Raw genomic sequence first — 20497 nt, forward strand, 5'->3', positions numbered from 1 at the left:
ACCACGTCAGTGTCAAGACTATCAGCACACACACACATATGAGAAAAGCTTTCACAATGACATATCACTTCCAAATGTGTCACTTTATTAGCTGAAAAACATCCATCTGATCACATATCTGCCTGTATACAACACAACTATTAACAGTCTTTAAAGCGCCCACGAGCTCACCATTTATTCCACAGAGCAAAAATATGTACAAAACAAAGAACTAAACTTTCTCTCTGATACTTACAAGTTACACAACAATTACTCTGCTAACAAACCTGCCGGTTTAAACTCAAACATCAACCTGGAGGGTGATACGTGAAGTGATTGGTCATATATGAACACATGAAAAGACCTGAACAAATGTTAGGGCTGTATCCTTAATTCCCTTAAATCCACTCACACCATTTAATAAAATACACACTCACACAGTTTTGATAACAGCATGTGAAAGAAAAATATGACATGTTAGACAAAGGCGCTAAGATTGTCACACATTAGCATTTTTTCTATAACAGGACTGAGATTTTGTGAGCTTGAAAAGCAAATAAGTGAATAAGAAATCTGCTGACATGAAGATTAATATTTCAATAAATCTCTTCTTTCTTTTTTTCCACATCAATTATAACCATGTTATAATCTTAACTCATTATAAACATTCATTTATCAAATATATATCTCATCGAAGACAAAGGCTGCAGTAAAAAACATATCGATGTAAAAGAGGAAGCAGTATTTACAAAGATGCATAGTTAACGTTTATGCTGTGCTACTGCAGTGTTCATCAACACGGCACAAAAACATAAAGCTCTGGTTTAATCTGGATAAATTTTGCTCTGATATGAAAGAAATCCCTGATTCCACAAAACAAACAGTGTTAAAACAAAGAGTACATGCTTAAGGTGCACACATTCGAGTCCATCCGTCATCAGCCAATCTGGATACACATTCCTGCACTGAGCCGACGTTGAGTTTTTGTTTTAAAATATACAGAAAGTCCTTTTCCATTGCTCCATCCTCCATCAGTTGTGCGCTCTTGGTCTCACCAGAAAGTATGGCAGATAAAACTTGAACCTATTTCATCTTTGTTGAGTATAAAGAGTTCATTTAATCCCAAACATCTCAGGGGTTTCTTCCATACGGGTGCTGGTTTAGATCGTCAAATCCGTGAAGTCCTGTCTCGTAAACCCTTTCTGTAACACGAAGAAACAAACACGTTAGAATAAAAATGACCAGATAATTACTTTTTCAAACATATACACTGAAACCACAGAGGTGTCAAACTGAAGCTCCCTTCTTGTTGGAATTTGACCTGAACGACCTGAGAGCTCACAGCAGAGTGCAAACATTTCAGAGTTATGCAACCAGGTGTTTTAATCTTCACTGTCTTCATATTATTACATTATCAAAAGATGTGGCTGACCTATCTTTGAATTCTCATCAAACTGCACGTCCAACGAGCATTTATGCATTTTTTCGCTCTGTTGAGACTTGTTCATTAGGAAATAAGCAAAGCACCGCACCCAAGGGAGGGGCAAGTTGTGATTTGCAGAGGCCGTAAAGTTACCTGGTCCTGCCCAAGAGTGGGACGCGCCTGAAACTGACAAGGTGTGTGTGCGTGTGTGTTTATTGAGCAGCGGTGTGAACAGTTAAAGATATATGAGTTGTTAACAAATGCTGCCGAAATGACAGTGGACATGCAGAAAGAGAGAAAGAGTGAGGGGGGCAGGAATGTCACACACACACATTATCTCACACACTCTCACTTTTTTTTACACTCAGGCACATACACACATACACACGCACGCACACACACACACACACACACACACACACACACACACACACACACACACACACACACACACACACACACACACACACACCACACACACACACACACGTCATTTGAAGGTGGGGCAATATAAAGAGAAGCTTTTCACTGAGCTTGTGCTTGTTCTTGCCTTTGTTTGCAGACAGATTACCGCCCCCTCCAAAAAAAAAAAAAAAAAGAAGAAGAAGAAGAAACTTTTGGGTTTGAAGCAAAAGCACTTTTATCGAATAAAAAGGAGGAAAAAAAACACGTTACACTTTGGTAGTTAAGTAAAGATGAGAATATCTAGGTGTTTTTTTTCTTCTTGATTCTTGTCATTTTGCAAAGTTTTAACATTTAAAAATGTATTCATCAACGTTTAAATCTGCTTCATTGCACAAAAAGCAAGGAAACACAGATTTGGTAGTTTATTTCTGTAGTGAAATTCTTCAATGGCAGCTTAAGCTGTTTGGCTTTTGTTTTCAAACTGTGAAGGATCTTGGATAAACCTCTGTCCCTCTCTCCAAGATGTTTGTCAGACCTAAGTCTGGTTCTGGTCTCTGCTACTCATGGTGAGTCAAGATGAGATAAGACCGAGTCCTGCCTTGGGTCTTTGTAATAATAAAACAGGTACGGTCCGGACCTGTTCTGGTTGTAAAGCGTCTGGAGATAACATTTCTTGTAAACTGGGACTATAAAAATAAAAACAGACTGATTGATTGTTTGATCTTCTTTTGACTTTCCACTCCTGTTTTAATCATCTGCTGTGTGATCTGACCCCTTCTTTAAGTCAATAACTGCGCTGCTCACCTGTTTGTATGTGTTGTGTAGTTTCTTGTACTGGAACATGTTGCTGAGAACTGTTGCTGCTGCTTTGGCTGCTTTCATTTTCCCAGTGCTGAAAAAAACACACATCATAATTATCAGAACAGTGCACGTCTCTATAATCTGTGTAACGTTCAATGTCAGCGGTGCAGACGCTCACCTGCTGTCGTGGGAACTCTTGATGGCGACCAGTTTGGGCAGACCGTCGAAGAAGGCGATGTCTCTGGCAGCTAGAGAGGAGCCGATCACCAGGTTGTTGAGAGCTCCACAGATGTTGACCACCACCTCGCTGGAAGGCTCCTTCTGGTGTCCGTCTGCAGGCAGCTTGGCCACCAGGTGCTGGACCACTGATGTGGCTGGAGGAAACACGTTTACATGTCAGTATTTTACCCAAATATAACGTGCTTTAGATTGATAATATTGTTCTTTGATGGATGTACTTTTAGTAACTTAAAGGAAACTGTATTTCTTCCAGCTGAATAATAGTGAACATTTCTCATAATGTGCAGGTCACATCAGGACGTGTAAAAGCTTCAGTTTCAGACAGAGTCTAAAACAGAAACTCTAAAAACAACCTGATGGACTGAGGTCAATGGATGTAAGGACACCGAGATGATTTACTACTAAATAAAGTGATCTGGTGGAGCTCTGGGAATGCAACACTTTCAGTTTGTGATAATTTTTAAACAGGAAATACCAGATGTAACCCTTATCTGTCATGTTGCATTAAAGCTTTAAATAATTGACTCTTTCTCCTGCGCAGACTGCCAAGTTTATGAAGCAAGCATCTTTTCAGCTGTGGGATGCTCAGCTCATTGTTTATTATTGTTTTTGCTGAGAGTCAGTTTTCCAGACGCTATTTTACATGTAGAATAAACTTGAATGATTCAAAGCACTCAGTGATAGTTAGAAACAGATGAATCCTTTATTAAAACTTGACTGTTAAACTGAAGTATCACAGTTTTTAAAGTTTTTATCTTTAAGACAATTTTTCTTTGGTATTTTGATGGCTGAGTCTGACCAATACAGTTAAGTTTGTCAAATTCAGTGACTTAAAATCCGTAACAAAATCAAACATTATTGTTTTTAAGAAACCCAACTGAAACTTGGTCTTAAAAACTTGAACTGCTGTAATGGTCACATGTACCGTTTAGGGCTGCAACAACTAATCGATTAAATAGATTAAAATCAATTCTTACATTAGTTGGCAACTAATTTAATAATCGATTTTCATCGGCAACTAATTGTGGGTGTTTTGTTGCATGAAACTGTAGCTTACAGTTTGTTTGTTTGGAGGAGATGAGCCCGCTCTCTTGCCGTAGGCTACTGAAAGAGGTGCGCATGCACTGAAAATGAGTCAGTGGCACTACTTCCAAGAAAGAGAAAGCTGTAATAAAATATTACTGAAGGAAAAATGCTTTTTATTGTCTTTATTGCTGTTTAGAAAATACCTAAAACAATTTTGAGCTAAATTGTAAAGGAAAGTGCAAAAATGAGTCATCATCCGAGTCATCGATTAATCATTTAAATAATCGCTCCATTAGTCAATTATGAAAATAATCGTTAGTTGCAGCCCTAGTACCGTTATGAGTTTTACTTTTTCTAAAACGGTTTATATTTTAATGATACAAAATAATAATACATTACAATTATTTTATGTTAACAGGTCTAGACCTGTTCATGTTTTAAAAAAAGTGTCTTGAAGTAACGTTTGTAATTATTTGAAGCTTTATAAATACAGACTGATTGATTGATGACGGTTGCTCAGGACTTGGAGATGCTGCAAGCTTTAGATGATGGTCAGTTGGTCACAATGCTGACACAATTTCAGACATAAATGTGATATTAAACGTGTTTAAACTGAGCAGCAACCTCTGGTCTAAGAATATGAGACAATGCGGAAGTGCAAAAATCTGCTGTTTCTGGGTGTCTGCTTGAGGCTGGCACATACACACCAAGCCAAAAGAAACAATTTTCAAAGTAGCAATTAACCTATTTACAGCCTGGTTCAAAAAACGTCTCCTGCCTGATTCCCTAATTTCACTATCAGCACACACTGTACAGGGGGTGAATTTTTTTCTAACTCGGCCGTTCAGAGGATATGAAGATAGTGAGCTCGCCCAATCAGAGGCACAGGTCAAAGTCACATGACCCACAGACACCCTATAGCTGTAAGCGAAGCCCTTGCCACTACCAATATGGCTGCTATAGCCGATGTGCTTCATTTACCGTTTCAGAAACAGACTAGTGACATCGGGGAGACTATGCCCATGTTTTATAGTCTATGGTTAAAACTTAATGCTGGTGTTGTTTTGTTCTTCTGAGAGATATGCTTACATGGGAGATGTGTTAATTACTTGACAAGTTGCTCAGAAAGATGGATCAGAATGTTATGAATTAAGGTGATTCCAGTAGTGATTATTCCAGCACTTCTTTTGTTAAGAGGGAAATGTACGCCATGTTCATTCTGATACTGAATTTCTAAAAAAAACAAAACTTTTTTTTCAAAGTGGAGAGTTTAAAGTTTGAAACATTTAACAGAACTTGTAAGTTAAATCAAACTGAAATGAAACCAAAGTGATGAGAGTGTGTTCTCATTTATATTAATTTGTCCAAAGAAGTAAACTTGAAAAGCAGTATCAGACATTTTAAACAAAAGGATCCAAAAAGACAAAAACATACCCATGTTGTCCTTGTTTATGGTGTGGCGAGTAAGGTTTCGGAGGAATCCTGTGAGAGATCGCAGCTCCACATCACGCTCAGTCTTCAGGCGGTCAATCACCACAGGCTGCACGCGCTCCTGCTCCATAGCCACCCGGCTCAGCACGGACGCCCACTGCAAGACAGATGGACAGAAAGTGTGAAACATTTACCAACAACTGGGAAATTCAACAACAGAATCAATAAACAGGATGCTCACCCTCTTGTCTCCAGCAGTGATGTTCTGCAGCGCTCCAGCAGCTGCCTCACGGGTGGTGGAGTTGATCTCACAATCACGCAGCAAACGGGTGTACAGCCCGACAATCTGCGGGTGCCACAGCCACTCGACACCCTTTGGTATCCGAGCAACCTCAGTGAAAGTGGACAGACTCTGGTTCTTTTTCTGCCAGATACAAAAAGACAGAAATTAGATGAGTGTGTGCAGAGTTTTTATCATCTTTTATTCAAATTATCTGGAGATATAAAATAGATAAAGTTATGACTTCCTGCGTACATTTTTGGCTTTCCTGCTCTGTGGTGTGAAGCATCCGATGGCTTCACCTCTGCCTGAATCCTGATCTCTGGTTGGTCCTTCCAGGCGCATCATGGCGGATGGAGGCATCTCACTGTAGAGCTGGTAGGAGAGGTTTCTCAGGACACATGCTGAATTCTCCACGCCCTGGGAAAACACACACACACTAGATATGAACACACAAGTTTTGCAGTCAGCTTTTATTCAGCTTCGCATTTTCACCGTCTCACCTTGTCCTCTGCCTTGTTGTCATCCAGAGAGAGCCGGATGTAGCTCACCAAGGACTCCACCAGGCCGTGTGTTTCTCTCATCTGCTGGCGGGTCTTCTCACTCACAGAGCTCAAATTCCTGAGCACACACGGAGGGAGTAGAGGTCAGAGAGTTATTTCATTTTTAAGTCAGTCAGGAAGCATGCGTGTCATTACCCTGACCAGATGGTGCAAATAAAAAGAGTAGGAGGGTGTTTCTACTCAAGACAAAGAGCTGCGGAAATACACCGCTGAAGAGGATATTTTAAAGAAAATGTTGCAGTTATTCTGTGTATGATGATAGATTTGAGATAACACATCAAGATAAACAAACTGAGCAGAGCCAGAGAAACTGCAAATGGGTGGGGTAAAGCCGCAGTAGCTGTCAGCTGACGCAAGAGTTTGCCTCTCCTGACAAAACAAGTTTTCTGCATGCAAATCTGAGCAGACACAGACCTACCGGAGAGAAATGCATTCAGACAAAAAGAGAGACGACAGATAAGTGAAGTGCACCTGAGGCATCCGGTGGTGTTGTAGAAGATTTCAGACTCAGACGGGGTCTGCTGGATGTAGTCGGCTTCTCCGCCACCAGACTGAGGAATGAGGATCTTCTCGGTGAGATCAGTGAGCGTCTCGCGGGCCAGTTTCTCCTTCAGGTTGTCTTTAGATGAAAGGTTCCAGAGGATACCTGCACAGACACAATAATGACACACACAACTTTATCACCAGCAGTGATTTACAGTTCCACTTTTGAACCCACGTGTTTTAAATTCCAGAAACAATCGCCTTCATTCTGCTTCAATTTTAGCTTCTTTGAGAAAAATAGTTGAACATTTTGGGAAAGAGGATGATTCTTTTCTTGTCAGAGTGTAAAGAGAAGAGCAGCAGTTGAGCTCAAGCTTCTGCCATGGTTTTGCTTAGCTTAGCATAAAAATTGTAAACAAAACAAACAGCTAGACTGGCTGTCAGAGAGTGAAAGAAAACGCCTGTGAGCTCCAGCAAAAACTAAATCAACCTAATTTGTTTAAGTTAAAACTACTAAACCCTTTTTTGCACATAAAGTGCAGGATGACTTCCCAGGAAGGACTTCTTCTTGACTAGATGCAGCGACTTCCTGTAGTTTTGGAGGCGCTGGACAGGAAGTTTGAAACTGACAGGGAAAAAAACAGGCTGACTGTACTGTCCTGTTTACTGGCTTTGTGTTGAGCAAAGCTGAACAGCAGCTGGTTTAAGCTTCATATCTAACACTCAGGCATGAAAATGACAAAAAATAAACCACTGAACTATTCCCCAAACAATATGATGTTAAAGCTAACTTTAAAAAAAACTGTGGGTGAAGCAATCCTCCCACAAAAAGATGCATCTATCACTGACAGGACTCCTCAACTATCCCACAGATGCAAATCAAGTTGCAACGGCTCACAGGAAAGAGTGACAAGGCCTTCGCTCATTAAAGGGAGCGGCAGATATACTGTTAGTCCACAGGCCCAGACAACTCCCACACACTCATTGAACCTCCTCTTCACACACCCTATAGAAAAGACTGCAGCTCCACCTCCTAATCCATGCACACTCAGTCTTACAAACCTACAGAGCGAAATGTTTAATCATCTATTTGAGGAATTTCAGTCAGAGTTTCAGCTGCAGGAAAGTATGACTGGTAGTTCAGCTGAAGACAGATAATTGTGACTGACGACAGCCGGTGAACTCATGAGAATGCTCGAGTGCTACAAGGTGACAGGAATGGCTTCAACTTGAAACTGTGAAGAAAACAAAGAAGAAATAACCTCTGTTTTGCTGCGACGCTTTATCTGTATTCTTGTAGAAGATTTTAGCTACAGCAAGCGCCTGTCCTTCAAGTTATTCATTGAAAGTATCAATTTAGGCCTCTTAATTCTGATAAACTTCAAGGACACAACTGCAAAGACAGTGCATCATTCACATGTCGAGACTGGCTCATTTTAATTCATTTTTTCCCACTTGGCAAATGCCCACAAGCCAGCAGCCTGAGATCAGCCCTGCTTGTTGTGTCGTGTAGTTTATTTAACGACTCCGATCGGGATTTTCCTACCTGTGATGTTCTTGCGGAGCTCGTCATCGTTCTCCTTCAGGGCCTCCACCAGCTGTGCGATGCCTCCCTCCTCGATGAGAGCCACCTTGTTGTCCATGTTCTCGTAGATGAGGTTGCGTGTGGCTCCGGTGGCGAAGCGCTGCACTTCCTGGTTCTCGGAGTTGAAGAGCTTGACCAGCTCACCTATTCCCTTCAGGCGACGCACCTACGGACAGGAAGAAGAATCTGCTGAGGATTTTATCATCTTTTGCTGTATCACAACAAATCTTACCAATTCACAACATGTCAAATTTCATCTACCGGGACATGGTATTCTTATTTTATTGTCTTTGCATTAAATTTTCTCACCTATTATTAAGTTGTCCTGCATTACAGCAGCTACGCATTCAATTTGACTGATTCTAACATCCTTAATATTTATTCAAATAGGCTTTTTTGCCCAACACTAGGTGCAATCTTGAGTTATCACATTGATTTGGTTGTTTTTTTTGTTTTATCACTGCAAATGTTCAAAGTATAAGAGCAGTTAATCGTCTTCAGAGATACTCTTTTTTAAAAAAGGTTGAAGCTTCAGTATCACTCCCAAGTCAGTACTAGGGATGGGTACCTTTCACATTTGAAACGATACGGTACCAATGCCCGGTACCAGGCAATCGGTACTGGTACCCAACAGTATCAATTTTTGGTACTTTTTTGTGTTAATGTGGTAAAAAATATAAATTTGTTTAATAATAAAATCCAAAATTATTTCAATTTAACACATTTATTCTTCAATATATAACCTTGTAATGCTGCATTCATGTCCAGCATGGAAAATCTCCTACTCTTCAACTCCCTCACAGTCACAAGGATGCATTTAGGTACCTAAACATGGTACCTTTTGGTTTTATGTGAATCAATACCCAGTACTTTTGACAGAATTTAGTCAGTACCTATAAAAGTACCTAATTCGGTACCCATCCCTAGTCAGTACAGTGAATAAATCTGATCTTCTAAACTCTAAATTTTTCACTTTTAGTCAAAGACAGGCCAGTTATTCTTGTATCTCTGTGTGTTTGCCTTTTCCTAACAGTTCGCAGTCCATATTTCTTATCAAGAGTACATTGTAAAAATGTTGCTGTAAGTTTTACAGCAAGTTACTTTAAAAAAGGTATTTACAGTCTCATTACTATATTTTTCGCCACAATTCTTTGCTGTTTACAGTAACATACAAAAAAAACTTTCTCAGTCTGGTGATATAGACTGTAAAATATTGTTAAGACTGCCAAAAAACTGTTAACGTGGTATTTTTTAAATCTTGATCTACACAGGACAGTGAAAGTGCAAAAGCAGAGCAAAGGATCTTTCCTTTCATTCAATTTCATGATAATCTGAATAAATTTACAGACACTGACTTTAATCTGGCTCATAAGTGTCTCAGAGCTGAAAATAACCTCAGTGAGCTCAGAGCCAAATCAGGCGACCGACCCACCTTCAGATAAGAGTTTTAATCTCCTGCATGTCTGCCATTCAACACCTATTAAGGGCAGAGTCCACGTTCGCTCGCAGTGATGGCAAATTGAGCAACATGTGGAACAAAATGAAGAACAGCCGAGCAGAAGAAAACCTGCAGCTACTTCAAAGACCCGGAGGAATTCAGACCAACAGCTCCACAAGTGCTTTACCTCATTTTTGGCCTCGCTGTCATTGTAACATTCGTGTTGAATGTAAGCAGCACCGAGGACCTGCAGCTCAGGATCAGGCTCGCCCAGGTTCTGCACAGCAGTTTGCATGTCCAAAGAGTTAATCCTGTCGAAAGAGCAAACACAAGAATCTTAAACATTTAATTATGTAATTACCATGCTGTTATGTATGGTGGCACAAAATATGTTTTTTGTATGCTTGGATAAAAAACAACAAAGAGGCCACAGTAATTATTCAAAGATGATTTGTGTCTGGTCTGCAGAATTCAGCGTGTTGAATTTCTTCCAAATCACACAGCGGTCTACAAATCTGCTTGGCTAACCACACGCTGTGGGATGTGTGAAATGTGAGGCCTGAAACTGAGCTGCCACACCCAAAACCAGTCCTGCCACTGCGGAGCCACCTCCCAATCCACAGCTCTTATGAAATACACAGTTCCCACTACTCTGTGCTTCACTAAATCCTCCTGAAACACGACACGCTGGTGTTTCACGCTCACTAAATTTTGCTGATGTGGACAAAAAATACAATAAACTGAAACTGTCACCAGAATGAGCAGAGCTGTTGGGTACTGCTTCAGACTTTTGAACTTTCAAGAGAGGTGTAAGTCGACTATTTCCAGTAGCATATGATTACATATTTGCTGAACCACCCAATATTTACTGTAGCAGAACAGTACACCAATAAAAGCGCTTGTGCCAAAAAAGATATAATTTTGTTGTTTTTTTTTCTCTCAGAATCTGTTGATGAGGGAAGTCATAAGTAGGTTTTAATCTTAAATGTTAACATGGTTGAAGCTATCAAACCAGTAAAGAGTGTAGCAGACACCCCTAACAATACAAATCTGGCAAAATAGGTGCAAAAAAGCACAATGTCCAAAATGGCAAAGCAAGGTACCATCTTTAAAGAGATGCTTTGTGAAATCATGAGTCATGTGATCTAGAGGTAGACCGATATATCTGCCGGCCGATATATCGGGCCGATATTTGGACATTTGTCTCTATCGGCCATCGGCCGTATTTTTTATAAAAAAGCCGATTTTTGATCCGTTGTATAAAATGACACAATTTTTGATCAGGCACAAAAAAGATGAGCACCTCAAACTTGTGGAACCACTTGGATACATTACATACTTTTGTTCAAATTATATTAATAAGTTTAAATTTCTTTTTTGACATTTTAAGAAGAGTATGAATGTTTACTACTGCTTGTTACATTGTGTGTTTACTTAGACAAAATATTTCATTGTTTTGAAAGCTGAATAAATGTTCAGAGGACTGGACACGACTTGTTGTAATAGATTTCTTTTAGTTGCTCAGAAATTGCTGCGTTTCACAAAAATGTGATAAATATATATTTATTTAACAATCGGCCTGAATATCAAATTGGAAAAATCGGCTATGCATATCGGCATTGGCTGCCCAAATTTGGAAAGCATCGGCATCGGCCCCCAAAAAACCCATATCGGTCGACCTCTAATGTGATCTCCTTACCCACTGAGGTTGCCCATGCTTGCTCCCATATCCATTGCGAAGATATCAGCCCCACGGCCCACACTCTGCATGCTTTTAATGGACGCGGTGCGGGTCAGGCCCTGGCGCTGCATGGTTAGGTTGCCATGGGACATAGAGGACACTCCAGGTGCAATGAACCCTCGGTCCACCCGGTCCATCCCGCCAAAGGAGCTAGCGCTTGAAGTTTGCTGCATGGAGCCCATGCTCATCCTGTTGTTACGGCTTGTAATCCTGTTGATGGTGCGATGGGCGGGGCCTTTGTAGGTATGATGCTGAACCACTTCCACCTCTCCACCTGCCATCCCTCCGCCGCGGGAAAGCGTCCCACTAAGAGATCGACGCATTGGAGACTGGAGGGTCATGGTGCCCCCTGCTTGCCTCACCTGGCCGGAGTAGCCATTCATGGCGCTCTGGGCGTACTGGCGGGTGAAGGTGGCATCCCTGTCGGACACCAAGCTGCCAGCATCGCTACCATCCACCATCCAAGGGTTAACCTGCGGCCGCACTGCATGCATGGAGAGGGTCTCTGGGTCCATACGGCTCTGTGCCCTGCCACCGCCCTGATAGCCTCCCATACGTACTTCTTCTCGGTAATAACTACCGCCACCTCCACCACTGTACCCACCGCCACCTCCACCACCACCCACACTGATCCTGTGGAGATGGGCCATGTCAGGGCCTGCAGACTGGGCACTGAAGCCTGTCCTCTGGGCCATACGTGGACCCTAAAGATAAAAAGAAATGCTCCTGTTAGAATCTTAAGTGTGAGACTGAAGTGACCTTCATGTGAGGATGAATCTGTTGTGAGTCACTGCTCACGGACAAAACAGTTGCTAAATGAACAAAGAGAGTCTCTATGCTGCTTCAGACAGCCATCTCCTCTCTTCTGTAATTGTCTCATCAGATCTTTGTGTGAATGACCTTCACATCCTGCCACAGAGACTGGAACAACCAATGGCAATACAGGAACTGCTTTGACTTGGTTTGAATGATATTTGTCAGATCAGGGCTCTGTTTGTACTTATTAACAAAAGTCCTCTGTGGACATCCGGATCAGTGATGGAGTTCTGCAAGGTTTAGTGCTTGAACCAATTCTTTTTACTTTTTTTAGTAATATCCTGAGGAAACACTCGTTAAATTTCATGTGTTATGCAGATGACTCTCAATTATACTCATCAATGAGGCCAGAGGAAAACAATCAACTTCAAAACATCAGGGCGTGGATGACCAAAAATGTATTTTGCTGCTTAACTCAGACAAGACTGAGGTTATTGTTCTTGGCCTCAAATAGCCCAGAGAGACATTTTATGATGATATAACTGCCTTGGTTGACATTTGCCTGGCATCTAGCATCAATGTTAGGAATTTGGGCGTATTATTTGATCAGGGTTTGTCCTTTAACCTCTACAAGCAAGAAATGTCAAGGTCATTTTTCATCCACTTGTGCAATATTGCAAAAATTAGACGCACCATATCCCATGCTCTAATAAGACTTTAAAGACTCAACTTGTCCAAAATGCTGCAGCTCAAGTATTGACACCAATGAGGACGATGGAGTACATCACTTTTGGGTTAATTACTCTGCCTTTCCATAAAAATGTAGGTTTTAAGATTATTCATCTCACCTACAGAGCCATTAATGGTAACAAACCATCATTTTGCAGATCTCAAAGTACCCTAGAACAGTGCGCTCCCACTATGAAGGGCTCTTTTGTTAGGCTCCTCTTCTTTGGACTCATTCACTAGTCAGAGTCTGGGAGGCAGACATCGTCTCAACCTTTAGGAATAAACTTAAAACTTCTTTTTTGATAAAGCTTACAGTTAGAGGTGGCTTAGCTCCTGGACCAGCTCTTAGTTTGGCTTAGACTGCCGGGGGATCTGACACACTGAGCTCCTGCTTCCTCTCTGGACCGTCACTAAGCTTTAGTCTGTGATAACTGATATTATCTTCCCTACCCTTATTATAACATCATTATTGTTAAAGCTGATATTAGCTCTGTTTACTCTCACTGCCATAAACATTAAGATCAGTATATCTTTTATCAGTTCTATTTAACTTCATTCACCACTACAGCTGGCATGTGTCCATTCATCTGATTGATGTGTCGTTCTTGTTGTTGTCTGTCCTCTGTTATTTGCTAAATTCTGCCAAGTCTGTTGTTCAAGCTGGATTAAGATGAGATAAGATTTTCTTATCTTGCTTTGAAGTTAAGTCTGTGTAAATATATAACTCAGAGTGTATGCTCTTTGTGAGAGTGACATAACTTTTTCTATGAACTACTGAACACAGAGTGACTGATAGGTTGTAATTGTTTTATAGTTTATATCCGGACAAATTGTGTGTTATTACATATTGAGGCCTGTCTTGAACTCAGAGCTCAAACATCCGAGGCAGAAAGCCAGCATCATCCCGCTGAATCATCAAAATAAAGAATCTAGAGGGAGGACTTGAAAACTCAAGCTGATCTCATCACAGCCTCCTGTGAAATACCACGCCTGCTGAATCCAGGCTGACCCATCCTGACACCAGCAGAGTTCCAGTGTGATTGTGTTGGGGGTTTATTTCAGACATCCAGCTAAGTGACCCGTTACATGATTGCCTGATTATTTCCACAGGATGTGTTCACACACGCTGAGAGAGTGAGATAATGCTGCTGTGCTCACCATTGTTCTGGAGCCCTGGTACATGTAGGAGGATTTCGAGGTGAAGTTTGGGGTAAAGGTCTGGTATTTTATTGTTGATGAGCCGCCGTAGTCTGGAAGGAAGCAGAAAAACAGAACGACAAATTAACTCTGCCATCAGACAGTCAGAAGCATGAATAAAACACAAAGAAACATACAGTTTACTTTACATATGTTACATGTAAACCAAAGTAGTTTTGATATGAAGTGTAAGGTCCTACCCAGCAAGTTAAAATCTTGACATACATTCATAATAGGGATATACTGATTATCAGCCGGGCCGATTATCGTGGCCGATGTTTGGCATTTTGGGGCATATCGGCATCAGCCTTTTTTTTAATCCAATGGCGGATATGAAACCCATTCAAAACTGTGTTGTTTTGGCTCTGATGCTTTTCTGCACAGAATTTCTCCCTGTCTACACTATGGAAGCCCTAGATGGTCATTTAAAAATCAGTCATGTAAAACCAAAAAGAAAATTAATTCAACTGCATTACATACCTATTACATTACATTCTGTCCAGTTTTATTGCAGTTCCGTAGAAATTTTGGAAAACTTTATTTACTGTAGAAAACTAGCGATTTATTCTTCTAAGTTTTCATTAACTTTATAAAACATGCTGCTAAGCTGGGGAACTGTTTAATTAACATGTGCTTGAAGGCATTTGATTGCAGTTAAGTGTTGGAGTTTGCATTGTCCAAAATTTTTTACGCCAATATTTCACTTTGACTGGAAATGAATATCAGCTTCAAATGTCGGTTATCGGCCTCCTTGCCTACTAATAATCAGTATCAGCCCCAAAAAATCCATATTGGTCTATCTCTTATTCATAACATAACATTTATGACATTATTCGTATTGCTCTGGTGTTGCTCTAAAGTTAGCTGAACCCCTCATAACATTTTAGCATTTTGTGAGTAAACCAAGCCAGAAATGTACTGAACTTTAAGAAGATGTTAATCACTTGAAGCATCATGACAACATTTAAGTACTACCTCAGTAAGAGGGTTGGGGTCTCAATTAGGGCTGCAGCTATCAAATATTTTAGTATTCGAGTATTCTATTGAAAATCCCATTGATTAATCGAGTAATCGGATAAAACACATTTTTGTTTAGTTAAAGAGCAGTTTTCTCTTTAAGAAATAGACTTTTCTGATACAGCATGTCAATAAGAGCACTTGCTTTGGTAGCTCCAAAATTTGTAAACACACTTTGACACATTTTTTGTGCCTTGTTCATCTCATCAAATGTTGCGGCCCCAAATGGCACCCGTTTCGTAAAATGACCCATTAGTCTCCAAACTCCAGAAAAGAAGCTAGATTTGTTGCTAGTTGCTATTTTGTATAAGAGGTAGCTTGAGGGGTCTGAAAACTCTCTTAATTAGGCCTCAGCTCTTTTTGAAATACCACCCTTCGATCTTTTTTAAAATTAAACGATTCCTCGAGGCGGAGCAAATTACTCGAGTAATTTTTGTAATCGAGTACCTCGAATCATTCCAGTAATCATTTCAGCTCTAGTTTCAATACTGAGACACACTAAAAGTTGTTTAATAAGAAAAACATTCTTGTATGTCCCAAATATTTCCCTTTATTCATGCTTTGTCATCTATTCAGGCGTTGAGCATATTTCCATTTTCGCAAGCAAATAACTCCCTTTGTCTTTAATCTAAAAGCTTGCATCAGCAGCTTACTGTAATCATGAATCAAATCCTGAGCGGTCAAAAGTGCACGGAAATTCCAACGAATTTCTATTTATGGAAACTGTGAGGTCAACTAAATGTAGATGATGATGTGGGGACTTTTGTTTCATCACTTTCTGTTTACAAAGATGATTAATAGAGGATGTATCACGTAGCAGCAGTAACAGAACATGTCAGCTGATCAGAGAGCTCTGCCACATACATTAATGATAAAGCTTTAACTCGGCTTAACAATGAAAATGTAACCCTTCTGACTTTCCTTCAGTGTCAAATTCAAACTGATATTTTTTTTTCTTATATTTCTTTGTTTCTTTGATTTACAACTGAAGAATGCATGTTTGCTTCTGAGTATTTGGGATGTAATATGTGACACAGTGCAGGCGCATTTAATCTCGGCGTGACAGCATGAACAAGGTGTCACGCCTCTTTTATTCACAACAATGGCTGACCTGCATGAAAGCGCACTGTACTGTTTGAATAGCAGGTGTCAGGTGGCACTGAGCACTGAGGACTGAATATTCAATGACAAACAGCGGGACCTGACCAGCAACCAGCTCTGAGTCTCTGGTTACTTTTCACTATGAGAGCAGCGGTACATCTGACACACAAAGACACTCACTCGACCATCACGGCACAGAGTGTGTGAATGATTTGCTCTAAAAAACAGCAAACGCAGTAACCTGGCTGTCAGGAGATGAATGTGATGGCAGCCTTTGAGATATATTTTTGCCAAGACTGGAAGCCTGGGCAACAAAATTGACACAAATATCAACTAAAAGACTGTCTCACCTATAAACTGTATTGAATGTGTAACTGGTTAGACCATTTCATTCGTTTTATCAGTCTTTTCAGAGACATACAGGCTGCTTAAGGTGTGTTATAACTTTGCTGAACAAAATGTGTACCTTAATGAAGGCAATGAGAAGTTTATTTCTCTGCTAGGTGAACAAAAAGTTTGTGTACTACAGAAAACCAACAGTCAACATCAGGGTATTTCAAGGCTACACCATGTTTCTCCAAAACCTAACAAAGTAGTTTCAGCGCCCAAGCATTTCAACCCCACCATGTGCTAAAAGTTTGAAGAGTGCCCATGTGGCACCACACATTCTCAGTTTGGTGTCAGAAGAAACATCCTAATTAAAAAAGCAGAAAAAGATGAGATTTCAAGACTCATGGTTGGCTGCCTCTAGTCTTAAGAAATTAAAGTTTCTTGCTTTTGATATGGTGTACTTACTTTATTATCCCATTTTTCATAATTACATCAATGAAAAAATGGAAAACAAATCAAAATAATATTGACAATAATATCGTTTATCGGCAATAATATTTTGGAAAATCATCATCTAGCAAAATTTGTTATTGTGATAGGCCTACTATCACCTAAATCCTGACTCAAAAAATTCAATTAGATGGCGTCACTGAGGGAACAGTCAGGGAACAACCAAAGAAAAACACTTCCTTTAGGGATGATTTACAACTGTCGAAATGAAAACTTGAACAACTGTTTCTTGTTTTTGTTGGACAGGAGTGTAGACTAACTGAGCACGACCAAACAGGTAACCAGCCTCGAAGCCACCTGACAGGAGCCACTGATCAGTCTTGAAACTAGGCCACTGTGATCTTATTTCAAAACTGTCAAATAACTTTGACCTGAGGGAGCTGAACACTTAATCTCAAGTGAAAGAATTTAATAATTTGAGAACATACTTGAATACATTGTGTCACAGTGTGGAAAAACTGGGGAGGGTTTTGAAGTCCTCAAGTGGGGAAGGAGAGGGAGTGTGAACTCACTTAACACCTTTTTTCTACAAAGAACACACACATACACACACATACACACTAAAACCAGTCGGTATAGAGAGTGACTGAAGCGTCTCTTGGCCCATCCCCAACCCAACCCTGCCAACGCCCAACACACCTTTACAACTGAGATAACACACCTTGAAAACTTCGTCAGCAATACAGCGCTACATTTTTTTCTTCCTCTGTTGTCTTTTAAAAAAGAAAAAAAAAAAGTTTGGTCTTTCAGCCAAGACTTCCCGCACATAAACTCTCTTTTTTCCGCTCTCACTTTCTGTTCAGACTTGCCCACCTGTGAACACCGATAAGTCATCGCTGTGAACATGAAAACTGAAGACACTGAAAAGGAGGAGGATGCGTTTCTTAAGGATCCTCTGGTGTTTTTCTGAGAGCGCTCACAGATCTATAATGAGCTTCTCTAAAGCCTCAACCCACTAAAATGACAGCTGCTGTTTTGTCAGGGATTCTTCTCTCCCTCTCGTGCGGGTTTCAAGAGAAGATGGACACGACGTGGCAACAGTTTATGACTGAATGTTATCCTCCAGCCACAGCCCTGGGCAAAGGACACACTTAGATTACAAAACACACAGCTCTGCCAAATATTCGTACAGTGTGGCCTTATTTGAAGCGGCAGATGTAATTGACATCTGAAAGGGAGGTAAAACCAGACATTGACCTATTTAGCGGTGGTGTTTTATGTCCCTCTACATTCCAGTCATCAAATCGGCATGTTCAGTACGTTTTTTTCTGTTCAGGCAGGTATTGTTGGCGCCTCTGGGAATGGCTCAAACAAGAAGAGTGAGAAACGATTCTTCACTCAGGACCACTCAAGTCCTAGAGGTCAAAGAAACAGGTCTGACATTGAGCTGCTCTGCATACTGTAGTTTGAGTCCAACACAATGAATTATGGGATGTACAGGAATGTCCTCATGCATCCAGGTGCACAGGTTTTAACCACAAACACAAGACAAGACCAAGTCTGTGAGAAGCTGTTTGTTTCAGTCTCGATTCAGCTCCTTTGTGTGTCCTGACAAGCAGGTGAACTAAATCTCAATCATCCTGGAAACACCCGCTGCTTGCATAACAATCAAACTTGGCTGATTTTGACTCAGACAGACGCTGCTCGACAACTTGACGTCTTTAGACGGCACAACAGCTGGTTCTCACGACACCGTCATCTCCCAGGTATCTCTTGTACCCTTGCCTCCTCAAGCTGAGTAAGACCTGAAACCCAACCTCACAGACAGAGGGCGGCTTTCATGTCAGTCTGTTATCAGGGGAGTCCATGAAAGCAGCGCCTGTGTAGGCCTGTTACACATTAACCCTTTCTCATGACCAGGTACACAGAGAGGTAAGATTTACTGCTGCACAGAAAAAAAAGAAAGCTTGGGCTCAGGTTCATCTGCTGCGAATCTGCAGAGCAGCTGAAATCCCAGATGAGCTGACAAGAGTGGAGTTCAGAGGAATGCAGCATACACACAAAAATCCAACTCAGCCACACACAGGAACACTCAGACAGACAACAGACGTAGAAAACACAAACAAACTGCACTCTTTCATAAGATAGTGAAAGCTGCTGACTGATCCAACCTACTCCAAATAAATTAAAGTGAAAGTAACCTCTTGAGCTTAAGCAAAACATGATCAAACAACAGAACTTTTAAATTAGAAAAGACTCTTTTTTCACCTTTTTTAACCTTGTCACAAAAAGGTTTCAGACAAAGAAATCTGAAAACTAATCTGACGCTCTGTGGAGCAAGACGTTATTGTTTATAAGTCTTGTGGGGAAAGTTCCTTAAAATAATAAACCTTAAGCGTCCTGTTTAGCTGCAAATCAAAAGGGGGGAACACCTGCTTTGGGTGGGTTCAAATTTTACAAATATAAACAGAAGTACAAACATTTTCAGGAATGTCCAGTATTTTATGTTTAACCTCACAGTTCCTCTTTGGCGCCTCTTCAAAACAGCATTATTTGGAGTAGAGCCAAAGGATACAAGGTTAGAGGACTGAGTGGTCAGATAAGGGCTTAAAGTAGGCTAGTTGTCTATAAGACAAACAAACCTGTTATGACATACTAAAGTCACCATTATAACTCATTCTCACCTGTCTCTGTACCTGTGCGAGGACTTCATGTGGATACATATCTATATCAGAGCTTTAAGCAAAGAAACACTCTTAAAGTTAGAGTACACCTTGTAGGTGTTTACCTGACATGGCGTAGTTCGAGGTTGACCCATTCTGACGCGGAAGTGTGGACTTCTCCGCGAGCCTCTGCTGGACCTGCTGCTGCACGCGCCGCGCTTTGGACACCTCGTCCGACACGGAGCTCCCGTACCCGCTCTGGGAGTCAAACCCGTAGGTGGTGACCGTGGTGTTTGGCTGTAAAGCGGACAAAAAGACAGTTTCTGAGGCCGCGGTACTCATGGTGAAGAGGGAAAGGAAGGGGGACGCTGGTAGGGCGTCCGGAAAGAGGAGAAGTGCAGGTTGTTGGAGCAGCTAAAACTATCTGGAGGATTCAGAGAGAAGTCGGCGCGAGCTCAGCTGCTCTCCAGCTGGAGGAGGGGCCTCGTGCGTCGACACTAAACTACCTGACCCACAGGTGGTGCTTGTTCTTCTTTCTACTTGTTTTCTAGAATTTTAACTCCCCCCCCCCCCCCCCCCCCCCCCCCCATCCCCCCTGTGATTATACAAGTGTTTCTTCAGTAGTCTAAATTTGGATCCACAAAGTGGTGCTAGTCTTCATGGAGTCCAGACAACAACAACAACAACATAGAAAAACAATTATTTAAAACCACTCAGTAGAAAAACAAACGTGCCAAAAAAGCCAAGTATCTAAAGGAAAAGCATCAATAACTATCATTATCAAAGTAATTGAAACAAAAACAAATTGTAACATCGCACATGGCACCAGAAATAATAAACAAACTTAAAGTTTCAAAAC

At 40.9% G+C, this 20497-nt stretch overlaps 1 protein-coding gene across 1 annotated transcript; it reads right to left on the reverse strand.

The window, feature by feature from the left end:
• Window positions 1-71: 71 nt before the first annotated feature.
• On the reverse strand, window positions 72-20152 carry pkp3a (plakophilin 3a). Its single transcript, XM_074678339.1, has 13 exons — window positions 19764-20152; window positions 14039-14130; window positions 11354-12099; window positions 9842-9965; window positions 8178-8382; window positions 6620-6794; window positions 6089-6206; window positions 5841-6005; window positions 5547-5729; window positions 5309-5462; window positions 2787-2982; window positions 2612-2699; window positions 72-1181 (listed from the first exon to the last, which is right to left on the reverse strand). Exons 1-13 carry the CDS (start codon window positions 19978-19980, stop codon window positions 1140-1142), a joined length of 2505 nt encoding a protein of 834 aa, XP_074534440.1. The 5' UTR covers window positions 19981-20152; the 3' UTR covers window positions 72-1139.
• Between the last annotated feature and the right edge of the window lie 345 nt (window positions 20153-20497).

This window comes from Halichoeres trimaculatus, unplaced genomic scaffold (assembly GCF_033239565.1).
Source record: "Halichoeres trimaculatus isolate MK-OKI-2021-1 unplaced genomic scaffold, fHalTri1.1 fHalTri1_scaffold_10, whole genome shotgun sequence".
Taxonomy (NCBI): Eukaryota; Metazoa; Chordata; class Actinopteri; order Labriformes; family Labridae; genus Halichoeres; species Halichoeres trimaculatus.

Bases quoted from the DNA above. Each gene is read 5' to 3' on its own strand.
- pkp3a (XM_074678339.1), bottom strand. From the start codon at position 19,980: ATGAGTACCGCGGCCTCAGAAACTGTCTTTTTGTCCGCTTTACAGCCA. The intron at 6,795-8,177 runs GTAGGAAAATCC...GTGTCTGTGCAG, and splicing joins GCTCCGCAAGAACATCACAG to GTATCCTCTGGAACCTTTCA. The intron at 6,207-6,619 runs GTGCACTTCACT...GTGTGTGCTCAG, and splicing joins AACACCACCGGATGCCTCAG to GAATTTGAGCTCTGTGAGTG.